Source organism: Hippoglossus hippoglossus, chromosome 8 (assembly GCF_009819705.1).
Source record: "Hippoglossus hippoglossus isolate fHipHip1 chromosome 8, fHipHip1.pri, whole genome shotgun sequence".
NCBI classification, from domain to species: Eukaryota; Metazoa; Chordata; class Actinopteri; order Pleuronectiformes; family Pleuronectidae; genus Hippoglossus; species Hippoglossus hippoglossus.
In genome coordinates this window covers 12,691,839-12,711,547 of record NC_047158.1, presented here as the reverse complement: position 1 = coordinate 12,711,547, position 19,709 = coordinate 12,691,839, and the positions used below count along the sequence as shown (strand labels likewise).

The window sequence follows — 19,709 nt, the reverse complement described above, 5'->3', positions numbered from 1 at the left end:
CTTGAGTGAAATTCTTGTTTGGCCAGTTGCACACAAACTTAAACTGATTAAATTTCATATTATAATGCAAAACAGTTTGGTGGATAGAAATGTGTGCGACTGCATCATGTTATGATGTAAAAAACCTAGAGCATTAAAAAGCATAGTGTGCTCTGTTTGGTCATCGTTTACTTTTTGTCACTATCCTGGTGAGTTTAAAATTAACAACACGCATACGGTGTCAAGGATTGTGTGACATTGATCACATCACCAGATGAAAATGCTTTTGACTACCTTTAAAGAGCAGCACAGCTTTTTTCTCCTAAGGGGGCCAATGTTGGCTCTTCTCTTCCCGGCTCTTGATATTCACACAGTGTTGCAGTGTGTGTTTGTCATTTTGTCACCTCATGCGTATGGACAATGCATAACCTGGTTTGACTTTTAATCTCCAGGCAGTCGGGACGTTTTATGCAAATTAAGCAGGAAGTGTGCGTGCGTGCGTGCGTGCGTGCGCCCGTGACCCATTACATGCATGATTTAGAAAGTGTAAATGATCTGTGTCTCTGTATTATCCTCATTATGCATGTCAGGGGTTGACGATCAGTCTGCGGCTGTCTTCTGAATGTTGGGGACCTTGGAGGAGTTTTAAGAACTACCTTCTGAAAATCACATCTCACATCTATGAAGTATAGACTTAAACTTTTACTTTTCCACTACAACAGTGAAGTTTGACACAGGGGTTCAGCCTGTTGCTCTGTGTCTATAACTATGTCTATCAAGGGTGCATCATAAATATCAGAGATGTGACCTTTATAAAATGCTGATCATCTTATCACCGCTCTGTTGCGCTGAGGTGAGAAAAGAATTAGACGAAAAACCCAAAAGACCAAAACCTCTGAGAACACAAGTTTCAGTGTGTAAAGCATCTTTTCCTTCTTTGTTTCCCAGCAGTTATCCCAGCACTAATCATCTAGTACGAGCAGTCGTTAGCCTCAGTGACTGTTTTTCACCGTTTAGATCCGTCTTCATCGAAGTGTCTCTGTGCAGAAGCAAAAGCCCCTGATTGAATTCTATCTGAATCTTTAAATGCTTTGTGTGGCAGAGGCTAAAGAATATGAGCCAGTAAATCGCCGTTGATAATGGTTCTCATTATTCTTTACAATTTGAAAATGATGCACCCGAGCTGTGATTAAAGGTCCAATAAGTAATCATTTTAATGTTCCGTCACACTTCATTAATAACGAAATCACCACGGTGTGATAAGGTCATCGATCAATTCCAATTAGAGTCGTCCTTGTACGGTTTCTTTTAAACAAACATAAGTTCCATGGTCAACACTCATTTGGTTTTTACGGTCTTTCTCTCCACCGCCTTTGTTGGCACATTGATGTTCCTTTTAAGTGCGTTACTGCCCCCAACTGTTAATCAGCAGACCAGCATGAAACCAATGGTCTGATGTAACTCACGATGCCCACATGCACGTGCAAAATGATAGGCTGCATATTGTAGAACTTCATTCTCAAATTGTGCTAAATTTGGATGGAAACTAAGTTACTGAATCTTGCAAGTATCTTGCAACTCTGATCGTTGCCACAGATATAAAGATGGACGACTGGGATATGAACGCTGCCATGCTGCACCTTATCTGACATGTATTTGACTTTTTAGTTTGGTTTATGTCCCATCCACGAATATGGAGGAGGTGGGGTTTATGACCTATACTGCAGGCAGCCACCAGGAGGCAAGTGGTCATGTCGTCCATCTTTATAAACAGTCTATGATCACATCACTGACGGACACCCAACAGTAATATCAAGAGTGTGTGCACGTGTCTACATCACTGCAATAAAGCGATCAGCTGTCACAGGATTTCAGACATCACGTCCCAGTGTGTCGTCTGTTACCTGCCTCCCTGCAATCATCTGTGCTGTAAAGTTGAATTAGTTTATTTGTCTCTTTTATTCCCCACATCCTCATTTACCAGAGTAAAAGAAGTGATTATTTTGCAGAACTCTACCAGAGTCCTGCAGCCTTTTGGTAGCGTTACCGAACCCAGTGAACGGTGCTGCGTTAATAGCCGAGTCTGGCAACGCCGAAAGATTTTAATAATAAATGATGATCATTGAAGGACGGAAGGAAGCTGCAGTGTCAAATGCCAAAAGCCACAAATCAAATTAGGGTCCTGAGAAGACTTAGACCAGCTGTGAGTTACTGTAAAAGGTTTATGGTTTTTTGCTGTTATATTTATGTGGCAAAAAAAATGAATATTTCAGACTGACATTATGGTGCAATAAAGGATGTGGAGGTCGTTTAGTTTAGAGAAGCCTGACAGAACTGCTTTAATGACCTTAAACTCTTTTACATGCAACTTTCAAACACACTCATGCATGGATGGGAGTTATTACAATCACTTTCTTGGGGCGGGGGGGGGCAAATCAGGGCTGCAGTCAGAGTGTGGGATGTGGGGCTGTGAGACAGGAGAGGATTATTTTAGATATTGCTGGATTGTCTGTGTATCTGCTGTGTGGGAGAATAAGTGTGGATACAAGATCATCAGATATTTCCAGGCTTGTTTTTGTGTTAAAAAATGTAAGATGCTTATCTTGATTCAAGCTTATTTGTGTAAAGTGTGATGAAATGGGGGGGGGGGAGGTTTTAAGCATGTAGGGAAAAGAAAACGGCAATAAACAAGACAATTTATCAGGAAAAGCACAAAGTAAATGTAAATTACAGGTTCACCCGGAGCGATTGTTGGATAAGAAAAACAATCTCCAACTGAACAAAAGCAATGTCCTGAATGAAACAATTTGATCATGATTAAGTTCTCTTTAAACATTTTTTTTAATATTGAGGCTGATTCATATGAACTATGGTCGGTCTGTTTAGTAGAGCCTAAGAAAGCATTATGTTTTGATCTATTAACCCTGTAGCTATGTTTAGCCTTCATTATGCACAATCATGAGAAGAGTCATACAATCCAGGATGCATGAGGGAAATAACAAATTACAATGTCACTCAATAGAGCGCATACAGCCTGGGGAAATCAGGGGAAATCAGGGGAAAAAAGTTCAGCACAAAAATGTATTTAAAGGCTTTAAATCGTTGTTTTAAACTACTTCTGGCAAACTCTAACAGTCCCCGCACAATCAATCAAGCTGCACACGTTTTATAGATACAGTATCAGTCCCGGTCAGAGTTTTTTTTTCATCAAGATCCATGAATTAATCCCTGTGAAATCATTGAAAATGTACAAAAACAAATGCGCTATCTTGCAATGCTTAAGAAACCCTGTGTGAAGAAAGTGTCCTTGGGCGAGATGTACTACAAATGGCTCCTGCTGGCTGTGCTGGCCTTGAATGAGTAAGAGCTCCATAAAGAGGAAAGTGTGCATGAATGGGTGAATGTGACTTTTACTGTAAAGTGCACAGAGTGGACGATAAGACAAGAAAACGTGCAACATCAATAAGAGTCCATTTACCGTTTAAATGAGCTGTTATGGGGGAAAAAAGAGGCTCACACTCAAGTATTCATCACAAATGTTTCTCCAGTTCCCACTGCTGTACCTCCATCTGTGTTGTGCTCTCTTTTCTCTTCATGCTTGTCCTTGTTTTCACCTTTTAAAGTGTGTCACCGATTTAACTTTTCCTCTTATGTTGTCGCAACGCTTTTTTATTCCCGCTGCTGCTGCTCTTACTTTACCCATCAACTCTCTCTCCCTCCTGCAATCTCCGTTTATTTCCTAATCCGAACCTCGATTTCCCCGTTCCATTTGCCAGTACATCTTGCGTATCGTGAGACGCATCTTGATTGCATCCGTTGTTTCTACATTGTACACGCATTACAAATCGCTTGTTTGGTTCAAGTTACGCATGGATCTGCGCATACACACTCCCAGCGAGCAATCCCGCGGCGGTGACAGATTTCATGTGTCCCGACTTCAACCGTGGATTGATGAGAGAGAGAGAGAGAGAGAGAGAGAGCAGCAGAGTGAGAAGCAGCTCCAGGACAAGTATAGCAGAGCTCGGCTTTATTACACAGCTGTCAGTCTGAATCATGCTCATCCCTACTGGGCCGCCTCTGTTTCAGCTGCACAGCCTCTCACTGCCTCTTTAATACCTGCACGGACCCTCTCACAGAAACAAAAGGACATGAGCTGAGGCATCTGTGCAGTTCAAAAGGTCCTTTCACTCTTTTTTTATCCCGGATATGAACGCTGCCGCCTTTTGCATTTGGAAACCGTAGCGATCGGGGAACCGAGCCTCCGTAGCAAGTCCCACCATTACACGTTTTGCTTTTATATGTTTTTTTTTACGTGTACTTTGACTTTTTAGTTTGGTCTATGTCCCATCCACTAACATGGAGGAAGCAGGGTTTATGACTGATACTGCTGCCAGCCACAAGAGGGTGATTGAGAAACTTTGGCTTCACTCGTTGGAAACATGCAGTCTTTTGGTAGCGACATTAGCAGCTACTACAATAACACATCGTAGTAGCGACATTAGCAGCTACTACAATAACACATCAGAATCCTTGACCAAACTGTTGGTGATACAGTTGCATTATATAGTGTAGTTGGCAGCTTTTTACATGGAAGAAGAAGATGTGCAATTAAAAAATTATGATTTCTGTGGGCCTGCTGCATCTTTTTCCAAAGGGTTTATGGTCAGACAATGATATATGGGAGCAGTGCTAAATCAATGGGGTCTTTTAAATATCTCTATCTCTGATTCCCATTTATTAAGCTGTGTATTTTTATTAAAAATGCAGGAGGGATGATGTTAGTCAAAGAGCTTAAATCTTGACTCCGGTCTGTCTGAATTCCAAAATGTCACACAGGACTGTAATTTTCAAATTAATCATCCTGGTGCTCGCAGCGAAATGAACTCTCGTAATTTAATTTGAAAGGAAATTGAGACATCAGTCAAAGATTAAGTTAAAGATTACGTTAAGCAGTTGCACACATTTCTATCCACCAAACTGTTTTGCATTATAATGTGATTTATGGACAGGGATTTTCAAAGTGATGCTCTTTTCTCTGTTTCTTCCAGCTCTCCTCCTGTTCTATGACGTCACCAACAAGACATCCTTCGACAACATACAGGTGGGCTGTTCTTTTGTTGGCTGGTCCTTGTGTATTTGTGGATCTGTATTCAGAAACTGCAGAGTTCCTTTAATAAGGAGCCTCTGTTTGATTTTGTGTAAGAGCGAACAACCTCCAGTTTCATGTGTCATGCTCCACTTTGTAATTCAAAGTTGTTCATTTAAATTTGTGCCCATCAGATTGATTTTATAGATTGAAAGGCTGTGGTTAGATCACGACCACACATGTTGTCACAGAAAGCTTCGCAGCATCTGCTATGTCATTCGTTATTGATGCATGAATGACTGGATGATGCAGCTCTGTGATACGTCTGCGTCTGTGTCATTATTTAACCCACATGTTGATTGAAACCAGTCCAACAGGCAGAGACTTTATTGAGGACCCCAGGGAGAACTGGAGAGAACAAACAGAGAATCAAATAGGAGCAGAGCTTAAAGAGATTTGTTGTGTGATAGCACAGTTTAGCCTTTAGTCCAAACTTTTTTTCTGTCCATTCATCATGGCAGACCCACACTGCCTTTCTTCATTCCTCCCTTTTTCTCTCCACTGCACTTGAATGCCTACAAACAAACAGGGGGGAAATACATCATGTTAAGTAGCTTTGCATGACTGTTTCTCAATTATTGGATGTCAGGACCAGCAGCACATGTTAAAAAAGATGTCAGTATTTAGCATTGTGTTATAGACTTGATGTGTAAAACACGACCTCTCTAAAGCTGTATCTCCTCTGTTCTTTCTTGCCCAGAGGACGTTATATACCTTTACATGTATTGAACTGAAGTTGAATTATATTTCAAGAGTTGCTGTGGGGGAATTTTCTCTCTTGCATTTGACCCATCCTTGCAATCTCTGAGCAGTGGATAGAAACACTTCAGTGCCCGGGGACCCACTCCAGTTCTCACGCCAACGTCCTGGTCAATAGCAGCAGTAAAGTTTTACTTACTTAAAGGTCCAGTATGTAAGATTTAGGTGAAAGGGATTTATTGGCAGAAATTGAATTTAAAATAATCCTAGTGATGTTTTCACTAATTTGTTTCATCTAAATTGTACGAATTGTTGTTTTCTTTACCCTAGAATGGGCCCTTTATATTTAGAGGGAGTGGGTCCTTTCTAAGGAGGCTGCCATGTTTTTTACAGTATCCCAGACTGGACAAACAAGACATCTTTTGAGTTTTTATGACAACTGAAGTCTCCCACGGGTTCTCTTTCATGTTTGGAAGGGGATGGGGTGAGGTGAGGGGTATTCAGCAACATGCATCTTCCCCACTAGATGTCACTAAATTCCTAACACTGGACCTTTTAATAGGCATGTTTATGCAGTGTGAAGAGAAACCATCATGGAGTGAACATGCTAAGTCAACACAGAGAGGCAGCCAGTGAACTCTGGTGGGATTTGAACAGCCCTGAACTCCACTGAGCCACTGCGGCGCCGTGTCCTGCTTGTTAGCACAGGCTGTGAAATGTTTGTGCTTGATGCTTTATGACACGGGGAACAGGTAAAACTGATTAGATGATGAAGGATGAGACTGAAAAGAATTGCCTGAGCGCTCATGCAAAGGAAACCATTTACTTTAGACCAGAGAATTTTATTACCTACACAGGCAGATGGACTGGATGCGTGGCTTCATAAACTGAAGCTCAACATGAGAGATGGTGGAACAGTCACTGTGTGTTGAGAACATATAGTTTTATTTTTTAATTAAAAAAAGGATTTTAGTCCTGCACAGCGGTTTAAAAATCAAAGCACAATCTAATCCTGGCTGCCCAGACTTATTCCCTGAATCGATTTAGCTTAAGAAAAGAAAAATGAAATGCAAAACTGACAAGGAATTTCGTAGATTGTTTTGTCATACAGTAGATTAAAAATCTACTTAAAGTCAATAAATTGTATTTAATACAATTATTTTCTAAGTTGAACAAATTTGATTAATTTGCTTCTTACCAATTGAAGTAATTTTTTGAAGTTGGTCCAACATCTTCTTCTTTCTGCATATGATAAGTTTGCCACTAAGATAACACTCGAGTACCTTTACATACTTTTCTGCATATAAATGAAGTTTAGTTGCAAATCTTAAACAAGCTATAAACAAAAACTGGCAACATCTTGAAGCACAAGGGTGGGAAATCAACACGGGTAGGAATTGAAAGAAATATAGAGCAGTTACACTTTGAGTTCACTCCTCCATTCAATCAAATTAACAATTTACATCTTAATCAATAATGAAGATGAATTTGTACTAAACTGAACAAATATCACCATCTTCCTTGAGGTTGGGAGAATACTTGTGGACAGCACCACTGTTTTGCCACCTGTATAAGTTAGATAAGAATATAAAATGGCGTCTATCTCCTCCGGTGCCATCCTTCATCGTGCCACAGCTGTCTGAGGGACTAAAGGTTGTGCCAGCTGGTGTCACTGCGTCATCATACCTGCTGTTTCCAACTGTGTAGTAAATGTACCCTGCAGCAGACGGCGTGGCAACTCTCAACTGCTTTAATTGATGCTGGTCATCAGATAAAATGTCTCTTTCTGTGCAGCAAAGGGGCTGTTAGGGGAAGGAGAAGGTTAGTCATAAGCAGCCTCTGCCAGAGAAATATGACGATCTACCCTGAGAGATCATTAAAGCGGGGAAAAGTGACTCTATAGCTCCAGGTTTGAACGGCAGCTCAAGGAGGGAGGGAGGGAAGGAAGGATGAGCAGCAGCAGCAGAGGAGACGGACGTGGATGTGTTTTGCAAGCAGAAAGAGAAGGGAGGATGAGTAATGCGCGGTCAGTCATCTTAAACGGACGTTTCCTAATGAGACGGTGCGGCTACAGACCTTTCAGCTTGTCTTATCTCTACATGGTCCAATGCTTCAGCTTCTGTTTTATAAAGAAGTCTTTTATTTTGGACAACAGCCTCAATCTCAACTGGTTCACAGTCCTTGCATTGTCTCAGTGGTTGAGCTTTCACTGTTGGCAGTATATACGTGTTGCAGTAGGAATACCCGACAGTATAAACACCCTCAATATGAGTGTGGAAAATGTCCTTAGGTCATCTGTGTATGCAGCTTGCTACGACTCATAGCTAAGTTGTACTGTTGGGTTTGTTCTGTGTTCTGTTCTTACCACAGTTCTTTTTTCTCAATGGATATTTTAACATGTCACAGGAGGAAAAGCACAAGTGGGAATATTGAAATGAATGAAGGGCCGAGTTTCTTTTGAGCTGCTTCAGTTTCAGCGCCCTGCTGCCGTGCATGCTGGCTCACAGTCGCACTGTCATTGCTTTCCGTGGCACTTATTGAAAAGATCAGTTACCTCTTGTGTTTTCATTGCTGTTTGTTTGACCTTTAACAGGATTACACAAAAACTACTTAACTGATTTTCTTGAAACTTGTTGGAAGGGGGGGATAGGCCGAGGAAGAATACATTAACTTTTGGAGCTGGCTCGATTAAGTCGGATTCCGGAATTTATTTTCATTTTCTTTAACCTTTTTCTCAAAGAATTACTTATTGATCTCAATGAAGGAAATCGAGCATATTTGGGGGACTAATGAGTCTGTGTAATTTAGGACTGTTGATCCTTCGCAGAGGAGTTTGTCTGTCTGTAGGATTATGAAAAAACTACTGAACATATTTTCTTCAAACTTGATGAAAGGGGTATGGGCCAGAAAAGAAGTCAACTAAAATTTCGGCACAAATCCGGTTAAAGACGCAATTCCAAGAATCACTTTCCTTAACATTGGGAGATAGCTCAAGTCAAATTATGTCAAACTATAAATATCTGTTCACTAACAGACTTATATTAACCCTTCTTTCTGTTCTGTATTCTGTTCTGAGATGTTTTGTTTCAGAATTGATGCCATTTCACCACTGAGACTGTTTAAGTTTATTATTTTAAACAGTTTTCAGTTTCTACCGTCTTATCCTTATCCTCCTTCCTTTATCACATCCACATCCCTCCACCACCGCGCTCACATTCACTTAGCGAGGAGATGAGCCTGTGGCATGAGCTACAGATGCCTGCTGGCCCACGGCTGCCTAACAAGCCCTGATTCATGTTAATGAACGCTAATGGTGATGAATGCCCCTCTGATGAAGATGAAGAGGAATGAGAGAGGATCAGGGGAGAAATCCTTCTCCTCCTCTTCCGCCCTCAGACCTCTCTGCGGTGTGTCGTTGTCTCCCCGGCTCAGAGACATTTTAGGCAAGCAAAGCATTAACGCCATCACAGCTGTCCATCACCCGGGGAGAGAGGCTTTAATTTAAGACAAGAGAGTCTCTGACATGATACGTCGGGGACACCAGCTGCTTTCGCCTTGATAGTATGATTGTGTTTTAAGTGGTGTGACGATAAAAGTGTCATTTCTTGAATCCTGCTGGCACTATTATTATTTCAGGCTCCTTTCTGGGTCAGAGACTCAGAGAGTTATTGTGGGGTTTCATAATCAACATCAATCTTTAGTTTGTGTAATCCACTGCAGCAGAAACACAGAAGCCATTTAGCGATGTGATGAATGTCTTCTTGTCAGAAGTAGTGTTGCAGGGGGACTAGAAGAGTCCATTTAGGCCTCTGCTGCAAATCATTTGTCTGGGTTACTGTTCAAAAGCAGCCTGGACTCCTGTGGCGCTATCGTTTAGAGACAACAATTGTTTTCTGTTGATGGTTATCGGAAACATTGTCAAATCAGAGAGATTCAGTGCTGCCTATCTGTAAATTAACCTGCAGGTCCTGAAACATAGAATTCAACAACGGGGGCAGATTTTGTTCCTGGACTCAACCAAAAGTACTTTGTACTAAACTGAACAAATATCACCATCTTCCTTGAGGTTGGGAGAATACTTGTGGACAGCACCACTGTTTTGCCACCTGTATAAGTTAGATAAGATTATATAAAATGGCGTCTATCTCCTCCGGTGCCATCCTTCATCGTGCCACAGCTGTCTGAGGGACTAAAGGTTGTGCCAGCTGGTGTCACTGCGTCATCATACCTGCTGTTTCCAACTGTGTAGTAAATGTACCCTGCAGCAGACGGCGTGGCAACTCTCAACTGCTTTAATTGATGCTGGTCATCAGATAAAATGTCTCTTTGTGATAAAAGTGATTTTCTTTTTTTTAAGTTGCAAACCCCCTATATGCTCATGTCAACACCTCGCTAACTGGCTGTTAGATGGACAAAGCCATGGGGAAAGCAAAGATAAAGTAAATAAAAGGCGACCGAAATGAAACTTGAATAAAATTGGGAATTTCTCTGCATTTTGAACATCGTTGGAAACTTTTTGGATAATGTAAAAACACAATTACACAAAATATATAACTGTAAGGAACAATTAGCAGATATATACACACAATGTTCACCAAGTAGTTACATCAGGGTCTATACAATATTTCCTGAGCTATTGTCCATAAATGCAATGTTAAGGAAAGTGATAAAAAAAGATGAATGTATCAGATCCTCTCACTGAATTCACACCAATATTTAACAGATTCTTCTCTGGCCTATGTCCCATTCCACATCGGCTCATTGCTTTTTGTTTAATCCTGTTGACAAATACACAAACAGACACGGGTGAAAGCCTCATGTCCTTGGCGGAGATAATAAGCTTAATGACACTAAATTACTCAGTAGAACCGAAGGAGCACTAGAGTCAGGTCATGACTTTCAGTCAGTTTGCTCTCTTTTAAAATTACAATAATTTCAACAATTGTTCATGTAAAATAAAATAGCACTGACAGATCAGGAAAAAAAATCCTATAAAAAAATCTTTTGTAACCATTTTAAAGGCAACGATAGTTGTAGCTGAAGCTGCACTTTTGACCGCATGCCAAAATAAAATCCCTCATAACATTAGAATTGATCAGCGCTCTGGCAGTGATCCATGTGAAGCAGCCTCATAAGACACCAACTCTGTTCAGATCAATAACATGGATTGGATTATGTTCTGTGGTCACCCACCAGTCCTGGCACATGGATCGTGTAGTGCACCCGTGGTCAGAGTCAGCATGTGGCCGTGGTTGGTAAAAAAACATATATCTTACTCATTGTTTTATGTTAACTTTAACAAGTCAAACCTTTCTCTCACATCTTTTTTTTTTCTATTCTGTCCCACTCATTACTTGAGCTGCACTTGCTTCCCTTGGCCAAGTGTTTCTGCGAGATCCCACAGAGACGTGTAATAGTGTCGCGGTTAGATGCACATAGCAGAAACACTGTGAGAAGAATAAAGCTTTATCAGTGTGCCTTCATTCATCTCTCTGTCTGTCCCCGGGGCACTGATCGGCTTCAAATAACCACCGACCACGCAGCTGTTACTTAAATGTCATGGCACCACCAGGCCAGATGGTGATGAGAGAAACTGTCGGTAAATAATGCAAGTATATGAATTCAAATACCATCCGTTATAATAAGAAGTGACTCGTTTCACAAGTGATGTATGAAAAAAACATTTCATGGATTATTCTGCACCACCACGTTCTGTTCAAGTTATTGAGGGCATGGCGTGCAGCAAACCTCAACCATTAAACCTGTCACTCACACAGTGCCTGTGATTTTCTCTCCCTCATGGAACATTATTAGCATGTCAGCTGGATTCCTTCACCAAATTTACGGCTTGTCCTGGACTTATACGTGCAGCAGTGGAGCGGAGCTGTGCAGAGGCAAAGTGTCGGAGGAAAAGCAATTCACCTGTGTGTTCAGGCGGCTACTCTCTGTTCACGTCTCCATTAACTCTCATGTCAGCTGCAAAGTGGCAAAAGGGATGGGGTTCTTATCAGTGCACAAACATGCAGTCAAGCACAAGCAAGATTAATGAGGATAGCCCAATAAATCACTTTGCTTTTTGCTGTCGTTGGATCCGTTTTCCAAAGGGCAGCGGTGGAGGAAGTACAGAAAAGAAAAAATGTACTCAAGTAAAAGAAAAGTACCTCATTAACTTTTTTCAGAAGTAAGGGCTAGCTTTTAAATATACATAAAATATTAAAAGTAATGACTCAGTATAGCCTATTCCCTATGGCTGAGTCTCGGCACTGACGTCTTCTGATTTAAGGTGTTTCTTCACCAGTGATGCTGCAGCTACAGAAGCTCTTTGCTCTCATTGGAGGAGGCGGGGCTCATATTACCTGCCTGCCCTGATTGGATTATTGAGAACTTAAAAAGACTGATATTTGCTGATATTTGCAGTAAAATTGAAAAGTACCTGAAAATAAATCTATAAAGTAAGATGCACAGAAAATGTTAAAGCTTACAGATACAGACGAAACAGAGCATTACTCCTGGAAATCGTAGTACGACGTAAGTGGGCAGTCATGGTTGCGTCATTTGAAACTGACATATCTCTGGTTGTACATAAGGGAGACATAAATGAGACTTTACACTGTCTCTACAGAAATATATTAACTTCAAACCAGGCCAAAACAGCTTAATTTTCCTCATTCTTTGTCCTTGTTCCTGGTTTTTATCTCACTTTTATAGCTTTAACAAAAAAAACGGCTCCTCTTTCTTGTGGAGAAAAGGGACAGTGTAGTTTGACTTTATAGTTTGTTCCATCTGCTAACATGGAGGAGGCAGGGTTTATGACCTATACTGCAGCCAGCCACCAAGAGGGGATCGAGACGCTTTGTACCCCAATTTTATTATAAATTTATATATGTGTAACATGTCAATATTTTAGCACTATATCTAGGATGTTGTTGGGTCAGTAGAAGCAGAGGAAGCAGCCGTGGATCATGTTGTGACTCAACATCAGTTTGTCAAAGTCAGTAAACTCTACAGAGGACTTTTAGCTCATTTAGACCAAAGAAAAAGCACATTTAAAGAGGTGTTTACCAGGGCTGACATGAGGACTGACAAGATATCAGCTTGATTGACAGGAAGGCACAGCGGCCCCCACCCCCCCGACACGCAGAACACATCTCTGGAAACTGTTGACACGGATGTCACAGAGCATATCATGATAATGAGGCGTGCAACCTCTGCAGGTACATTTAGATGCTACGTTCATTTCCTTATCATGAGAATGTAGAGCGGAGGCAACAGTTATTTCCCCGGTAGCTTCGAGAGTTTTCACCTCCCTCCACATTTATATATTTTTTTCGTCATAATATATTGAAAACCATGAATTATTAATTTATATATTCATACTTTCATTATTCATAGAAATAAAAAATCAATTTACAAGGTTGAGATCCTGGCTCGCAACTGCCAGGGTGTGTGAGCTGATTTCATTTACTCCCTGACCTGTCAACTTGCAGATGATGCAGCACAGTTGGTGTTGGGCCTGTGCTTACTTCACTGTTATAGTGGACTGTAGGTTATCCCAGTTTCATGCATAGACTGTATATAAAGATTAACGGTGCATCTCCACTTCCTCCCACTATTCAGAAATTAAGCCAAAATATAATGGAAAGAAAAGACCTTTTTAGCTTTTAACTTTTACCTTGTTTACCATGAGGCAAAGTAAAGGAAAGTGTTTGGTTGTGCAGGTGAGGACGCTCAATTCTGAGAACAGACCCTGCCACCTTAACCCACTGGTTTATTTAACACCACTCACAACTCAGTAAACTTGTCACTGACGGAGAGGTTAAGGTCAGGCCTTGTGCACAGAAACAAATTGGACGAGAGCGCTGAGAGAAGTGATGGTTCCTCTCTACACGTCTCACTCTCGTGTTCACTCTGTCTGCAGCTTTACAAAGCACGTCAGTCATCTACACAGGTCTCACACCCGTGTTTTCTGCCAGATAGACCCGTCAGCTGCTCTTCTACAAACATAAAAAGCCTTTCCTCTTCCCTGTCAAAGGGAAATCAGCTTACAAGGCTGATGCTTTTAGTGTTGTTTTTATGATGTGAAGAAGTTGTTCACTGATCTGTCTTTGATTGGACACACTGTGTATGTGTGCACCTATAAAATCTGCTGATAGAAACCTGGAAAAACAAGACCCCACTAGTCTAAAAAAAATGCTGGTGCAAGCATTACAGAGCCTTTTTTGTTTTTGAAATGATAAAATATAGCTTATTGACTTCCTGCGCACCAGCTCGAATGTGTGAATACACACAGCTGCGGGAGGATTTCTCTGCATCTGTTCTCTTCGTCTTCTCGTGTCAGACAGCGACGGTGTCACTCCGTTTAGCTCAGCTGCCTCGTGGAGCTTAAACCTCCTCTCAGGGGAGAAGCCCTACTTTCCCCCCCGCGCTACTCTGGGTCGGCTCAGTCTGACTCTGCCGGCTGTCGGGAGCAGACGTCTCCACTCTGTCAGCTGCTGTAATACTCTGATCAAAGTTTGGCAAGAATAGCATCGTCACCCGTAGCAAATCTGCTTAGACGAAAGTGCAACAGAGGGAAAGTTGGATCATGTGGAAAAGGCTCCGGGGCTCCGTGAGGGAATTCATTATCCTATTCAGCGAAGTATGAGTTTTAACAGGATGAAGAGCGATTCTGTGAAGAGGAAGGAGCACATCATTTGTTGTTCATGCCCAGAACTTAGTGGGGAATTCAAAGACAAATGTATCTGAGGCAACTGAGAGATGGTTCACGTGTCCTCACAAGAGAGCTGCTCTCAGACAGGCACGAGAGGACATGCAACAGACACAAAAAGGAAAAAAAGTGGAGCCATACTCGTAGAAGACACCAACAAAGATGTCAAAGAGGGTTTGTGGTGATAAGAGTCGATGCTGGTGTCTATGTGCTGCAAACAAAATCACGTGATCTCCACAGCGGAGAGAGTAATACATTACGTCCTGCCTCTTCCCGCTGCGTTGTGCACGTGTGAACGGCAAAACTGCAGAGAAAGTCCGGACTCAATTCTCCAAAGATCCTCCGCAGGACATGTCTGAAAACATCTGAGTAAAGAGGCTATTTGGATTGTTTACTTGTGTCCTCTCATGCCAAACCTTTAGTGTGAGGATTGTTAATTAGAAATAACGGCGTATGTTGTGTTGTAATTTCCATTTTCTTCTATCTTCACTTTGAACTGCTGTGACCTCCATGTCAGATATGAATCAGTCTGAGAGGAGCTCCACCTGCATTCCCAGAGAAGGAGTCAAAGTATCTAACTTTACTTGTGAAGCAGTGCACTTAATCCTCAATTGTACATAATCAGCAACGACCGTTTTAAAGGACCCCTGCCAGCCTATCACAGACAAGCACACCGCTACAGCTGACCTGGCTCGTGTTGTGTTTGGAGTCGAGCCCTGTTTTTTCTTCTCAGCGACAACAAAGGGAAAACGGATACGAGGCAACATCAGAAGTAGCCTCACATACCTCCGCCTGTGACAACTTGTCTCGGCAGTGTCAGGATGCAGCCGCCAGCAGCTGTCTGCCTGGCTTTTATCTTCCTTCCCCTCTGATACAGATCCCTCCGTCTTTGTCTTTCCCTGTCACTGTCTGTCTCTCCATCTTGCTGCCTCTCGGCACCCTCTCTGTCTCTGTCACATCTCTCCCTCCATCACATCCGTCTCTGTGCCGTCATATTGTCGTCTCTTACTTCTACAGCTGAGCAGGCGGTGTGAATGTCAGCAGAACGTTTGGCGCATAAGCTATTTTAGATTTTAGAGCAAGTAGCAACCAGTTATTTTCCATAGTTAATATTTAGAGGGAGCTCGACTGGGAGGTTTTATTAAACCTTTAAACTGACATTTGAATTCATCAGAGAATAAAGGTGTTCTTTGGGTAATAGGAATAGGGCGACTTGATTCGATTAGGTTTTTTGATTAGGCTAAAAGATGAAGCCCAGTTCCTACAGCCATGGCCACTGAGGATATTCATTATTTATCTGCTTGATTTAACCTATAATATTCTTGAGATGGTTGGGAGGCCATGTCTGCCTTGACTGGGAGCTTGAGGTCACTGTACGCCCACCGACACCTGCAACCTGCAGCCAATAGGATCATGATTTACTAAAGGAACCTCATGCTGTAGTGAAGAAGACTATTGAGTCGCCCTCTGCTGGTCATTCGAGAGAATACAGATTTCTGGCCTTTCTGCTTTGGCTTCACTTTCCGGACCCGGAGTCTACGTCCTTTTTTATAAACAGCGTTTAATGCTACCTATAGTGTCAAGACAGACACAGTACCATACACTGACACTTATAGAAAAACTAAAAGTGTAAAAAGCAGCAGCAGTGTTTTGAATATTCTCGACATTTCCGAGTATGTAAATGCAAAATATTTACAAAGTTAGCTTTTCGTTGCAGGACTGTTAACTGGAAGGAAACTTCTTCCCGGCTTCGATGTGAGCTACCTGCATGCAATACAGATTTCCAGCTCCGAACTGCAGTAACTACAAATAATAACACAACGTAGACAGAAACAGCTTCATTTGAAACATTTGAAAACTTTGTAAAAGCAGAGTTTCAGCTACATAATAATCGAGAAATCCTCCAAACTAAAAAAAGAACATATGTCCTTTGTTCCCTACAGAACAGCAAGAAATGATCTGCAGCAGTGGTTTCCAAAGCTGGTATTAAACAAGAAATGTATTCAACATTCACTCATTCAAGTATAATCAAATTTGACTGTGTTGATATATTTTGCTGAGGAGTGTGCTATAAACAGCCGGATGGTCTATTTACAAGCTCTGGTTCATCACCGCTAATCTCAGCATACGGAGAGAATCTTCTAAAGGCCAGTTTTAGCTCGGGGAGGATTTGTTGATTGATTTCGTGTGCGAGGGGAAAAGTAGTTGAACAACAACTGTCTATCGTAAAGAGCACATATGCTAATATTTCAGTCAGTGTCACCTCATACTAACAAAACTTTTCTTGAGAAAGATGCACACGATTTAATGAGAAGCCACAACAGCAGTCGGCCTCGCTGAGCAACATGTGAATGATGGGAAACACTCACAAAAAAGTTGAATTATGTATGAAGCAATTAGCCACATGCAAAATGTTGTTCACTAACATTTCACCCCCTCAGTCAGCACAAATGTTGAAGAGCAACGGAGATGCAAATTCAAACGACCCCACTCGATCTATTTCTTTCCAGTTTTCTCAGGATAGCAGAGGGTTCAGTCAGACCTTTCTCCAAACGCTCCTCTAAACTCGAGAGGTTGTGTTCTCATGTTGCTGTTTGTCTGTTTTTCTATCTTATTAGCAGGATTTTGCAAACACTTCTGAGCCAGCTTTCTTTAGCTTGGTGGAAAACTAGGTGGAAGGGTATAGATTTGGGATTGAGATTTTTATGAAAAAATATCTATGAAAGGATGAAATTGGAGTATATATTGTGATAAAGTGGCCTGGGTTATATGTGCTGTCCGCTTGCTCTTCTAGTTTCCTGAATAAATAAGTTCAGAGCTCGGATCTCCTGATCTTTCTGACCCTCATTGACTCTGGATCACATCAAAACGCAAATGTGATTCAAAATTGATTTGAAGAGAATCGACATAAATTTGACAGAGGGCAACAGAGGCGTGTACAGGCAGGAGCGTTTTAAGGGATTTTGGGGGCTCCAGGTAAAAGGGGACCTGGGGGGCCTCTTTATCGAAACCTGAAAGAAACATGATACTTTACAACATTTTTTTAGTATTAAGATTATAAAGAATGCACATAGGGCTTACTGTGTATGCACATACATTATAGCAAAGTTGTAAAGTTGAAGTGCAAACCTCCACCACCATCTCAGGCATATCATACTCACATTAAAACGTTCTAGTCTTCAACCAAACCTCTCAAATTCATGGGCTTGTGTGGGGTTTTCCAAATGTTGTCATTGTCATTAAATGGGAGAAAAACATGGTAGAAGGAATAGCTGAAAAGAGTGAAAGTATAAAACCGAAGCTTTCATTATTCAGTCCTGCTCGACTGTTAATTGATACAGTATTATTAAAAAGTTCTGAAAAGTTTAGTTTGGGAAAACCAAGACCATTAGATTAAATTACATTAGAACCATGAGTGTGCTCATACATTTTATGTGACAATATATTAAATACCAAGACTAGAATGGCTCTCGGCAGAGCTCATACCTCCAATAACCCCCTAAAATTCATTCAAGCTGCACCAAATCTCATACACTCATAGATATCACTTCCATAAATATGCCAGAATTTCTTATTACGAATTATCCTCTGGGAAAATGGTGAAAATCTTGCAATGTTAAAGAAAGTAGGGGGGAAAATCCTGGATCCGCCCCCTGATCAAGATCTGCCCCCAAAACCTATTGGGTTTGTTTGGTGATCGTCCGTTCAGGAGTCTTCGTGTCATCCTGCTTACAAACAGAGAAAACATAACGTCCTTCCGTGGAGGAAATAACTCCCACACACTTATCATTTCTCTCATGTGCAGGGCAGCAGTGTCAACACTATGCCTTTCTCATCTCTTGTTAATTAATGGGAGACTTTGGCTGGAGGTGACCCCCCCCCCCCGGTGAGATCCCTTCACAAACAGAGTCATCAGCAGCATTAATTAGAAAAAAAACGGCAAGCTGTCGGAGGGGGAATCGCCTCTTGAGCAGGACCACTCTGGAAATTAGGAGGATTGATGACCAGGAAATCAGAAATCCAATGTGGGGTAATTCACTTAAGGAACAATTAACCTGTGCTGAGATGAGGATTATTATTTCAGCAGCAGGAGATGTTGCAGGCGTCCGTCTGATGGATCATTCATTAACAGTGGACGCTGGGTCAGGGGCTGTGGAAGTTCACACAGTCTTCGTCCCTGTGTCCAAACAGGACAGAGCCTTGATTAAACCGACTCCGATGGGTTTTCATTACACTAACGCTCTCACTCTATTTCTCTCTTGCTGTTAGTCCTTGTAGCGCTCTGTCCTTTCCTCCGTTATTTTCCTGTCTGCACTCATTTTCATCTAAATGCTGTCGTCGTTCTCACTTTAATCCTCCTCTTTATTCCCGTCATTAGATTTAATGCTGCGTCTCGTCCTTGTCAAGTCCCAGACAAGCTTTTCTTTTTCCTGAAGTGCTCTCTGTGCCCACCCCCCTCTTGTGCCTTCACTCGAGTTGTTCTTTTTTTACAGCTTTTCATTCTCCGTAATGTCTTTCTTTTTTTTTTTTTTTGCTTGCTTTTCTAACAGCCACATGTCTTTTGTCTCTGTGCTGTCACCAGGCGTGGCTGACCGAGATCCATGAATATGCCCAACAGGACGTGGTGCTCATGCTGCTCGGAAACAAGGCAAGGCATTATGGGAAATATTTGTGACTGTGGGTACACACCGTAGACGAAATACAAGGACGAGTGACATCACAGCTCCTTTATAAGTGAAGCCAAATCGTCTCAATGTTAGTGGATGGGACATGGACCCAAACTTAAGTCAAAATAAATATAAATTTAAGGTTCTTATCACACAATGTATGTTTCAGTGTTAATTTTTGCAGTAAATTTGGTTTTACGTAGTTATTTGTTATTTTGTGTGTGTGTGTGTGTGTGTGTGTGTGTGTGTGTGTGTGTGTGTGTGTGTGTGTGTGTGTGTGTGTGTGTGTGTGTGTGTGTGTGTGTGTGTGTGTGTGTGTGTGGTTCTACATCTGATGTCGTTCTATTTGATCTTCCTTCTCCCCGTCTCTCCAGGCGGATGCCACTCACAACAGGGTGGTGAAGAGAGAAGACGGAGAGCGGCTTGCTAAGGTGAGGAATTGAGAAGTTAGGCACCTACATCCTCCGCACCCTAGTGGCCACAGCTAAAATAATCTGTAACCATGCAGCAT

The 19,709-nt window shown here is 41.7% G+C and overlaps 1 protein-coding gene across 2 annotated transcripts in view; it reads left to right on the top strand.

The window, feature by feature from the left end:
• Window positions 1-19,709, top strand: part of LOC117765782 (ras-related protein Rab-26-like) — a 45,212-nt gene that overhangs the window by 22,340 nt on the left and 3,163 nt on the right. For both annotated transcript variants that reach the window (XM_034592273.1, XM_034592274.1), the window contains exons 5-7: window positions 5,028-5,080; window positions 19,114-19,179; window positions 19,573-19,629. In XM_034592273.1, the coding sequence (XP_034448164.1) occupies window positions 5,028-5,080; window positions 19,114-19,179; window positions 19,573-19,629 (176 nt within the window). The remainder of the gene's footprint in view (window positions 1-5,027; window positions 5,081-19,113; window positions 19,180-19,572; window positions 19,630-19,709) is intronic.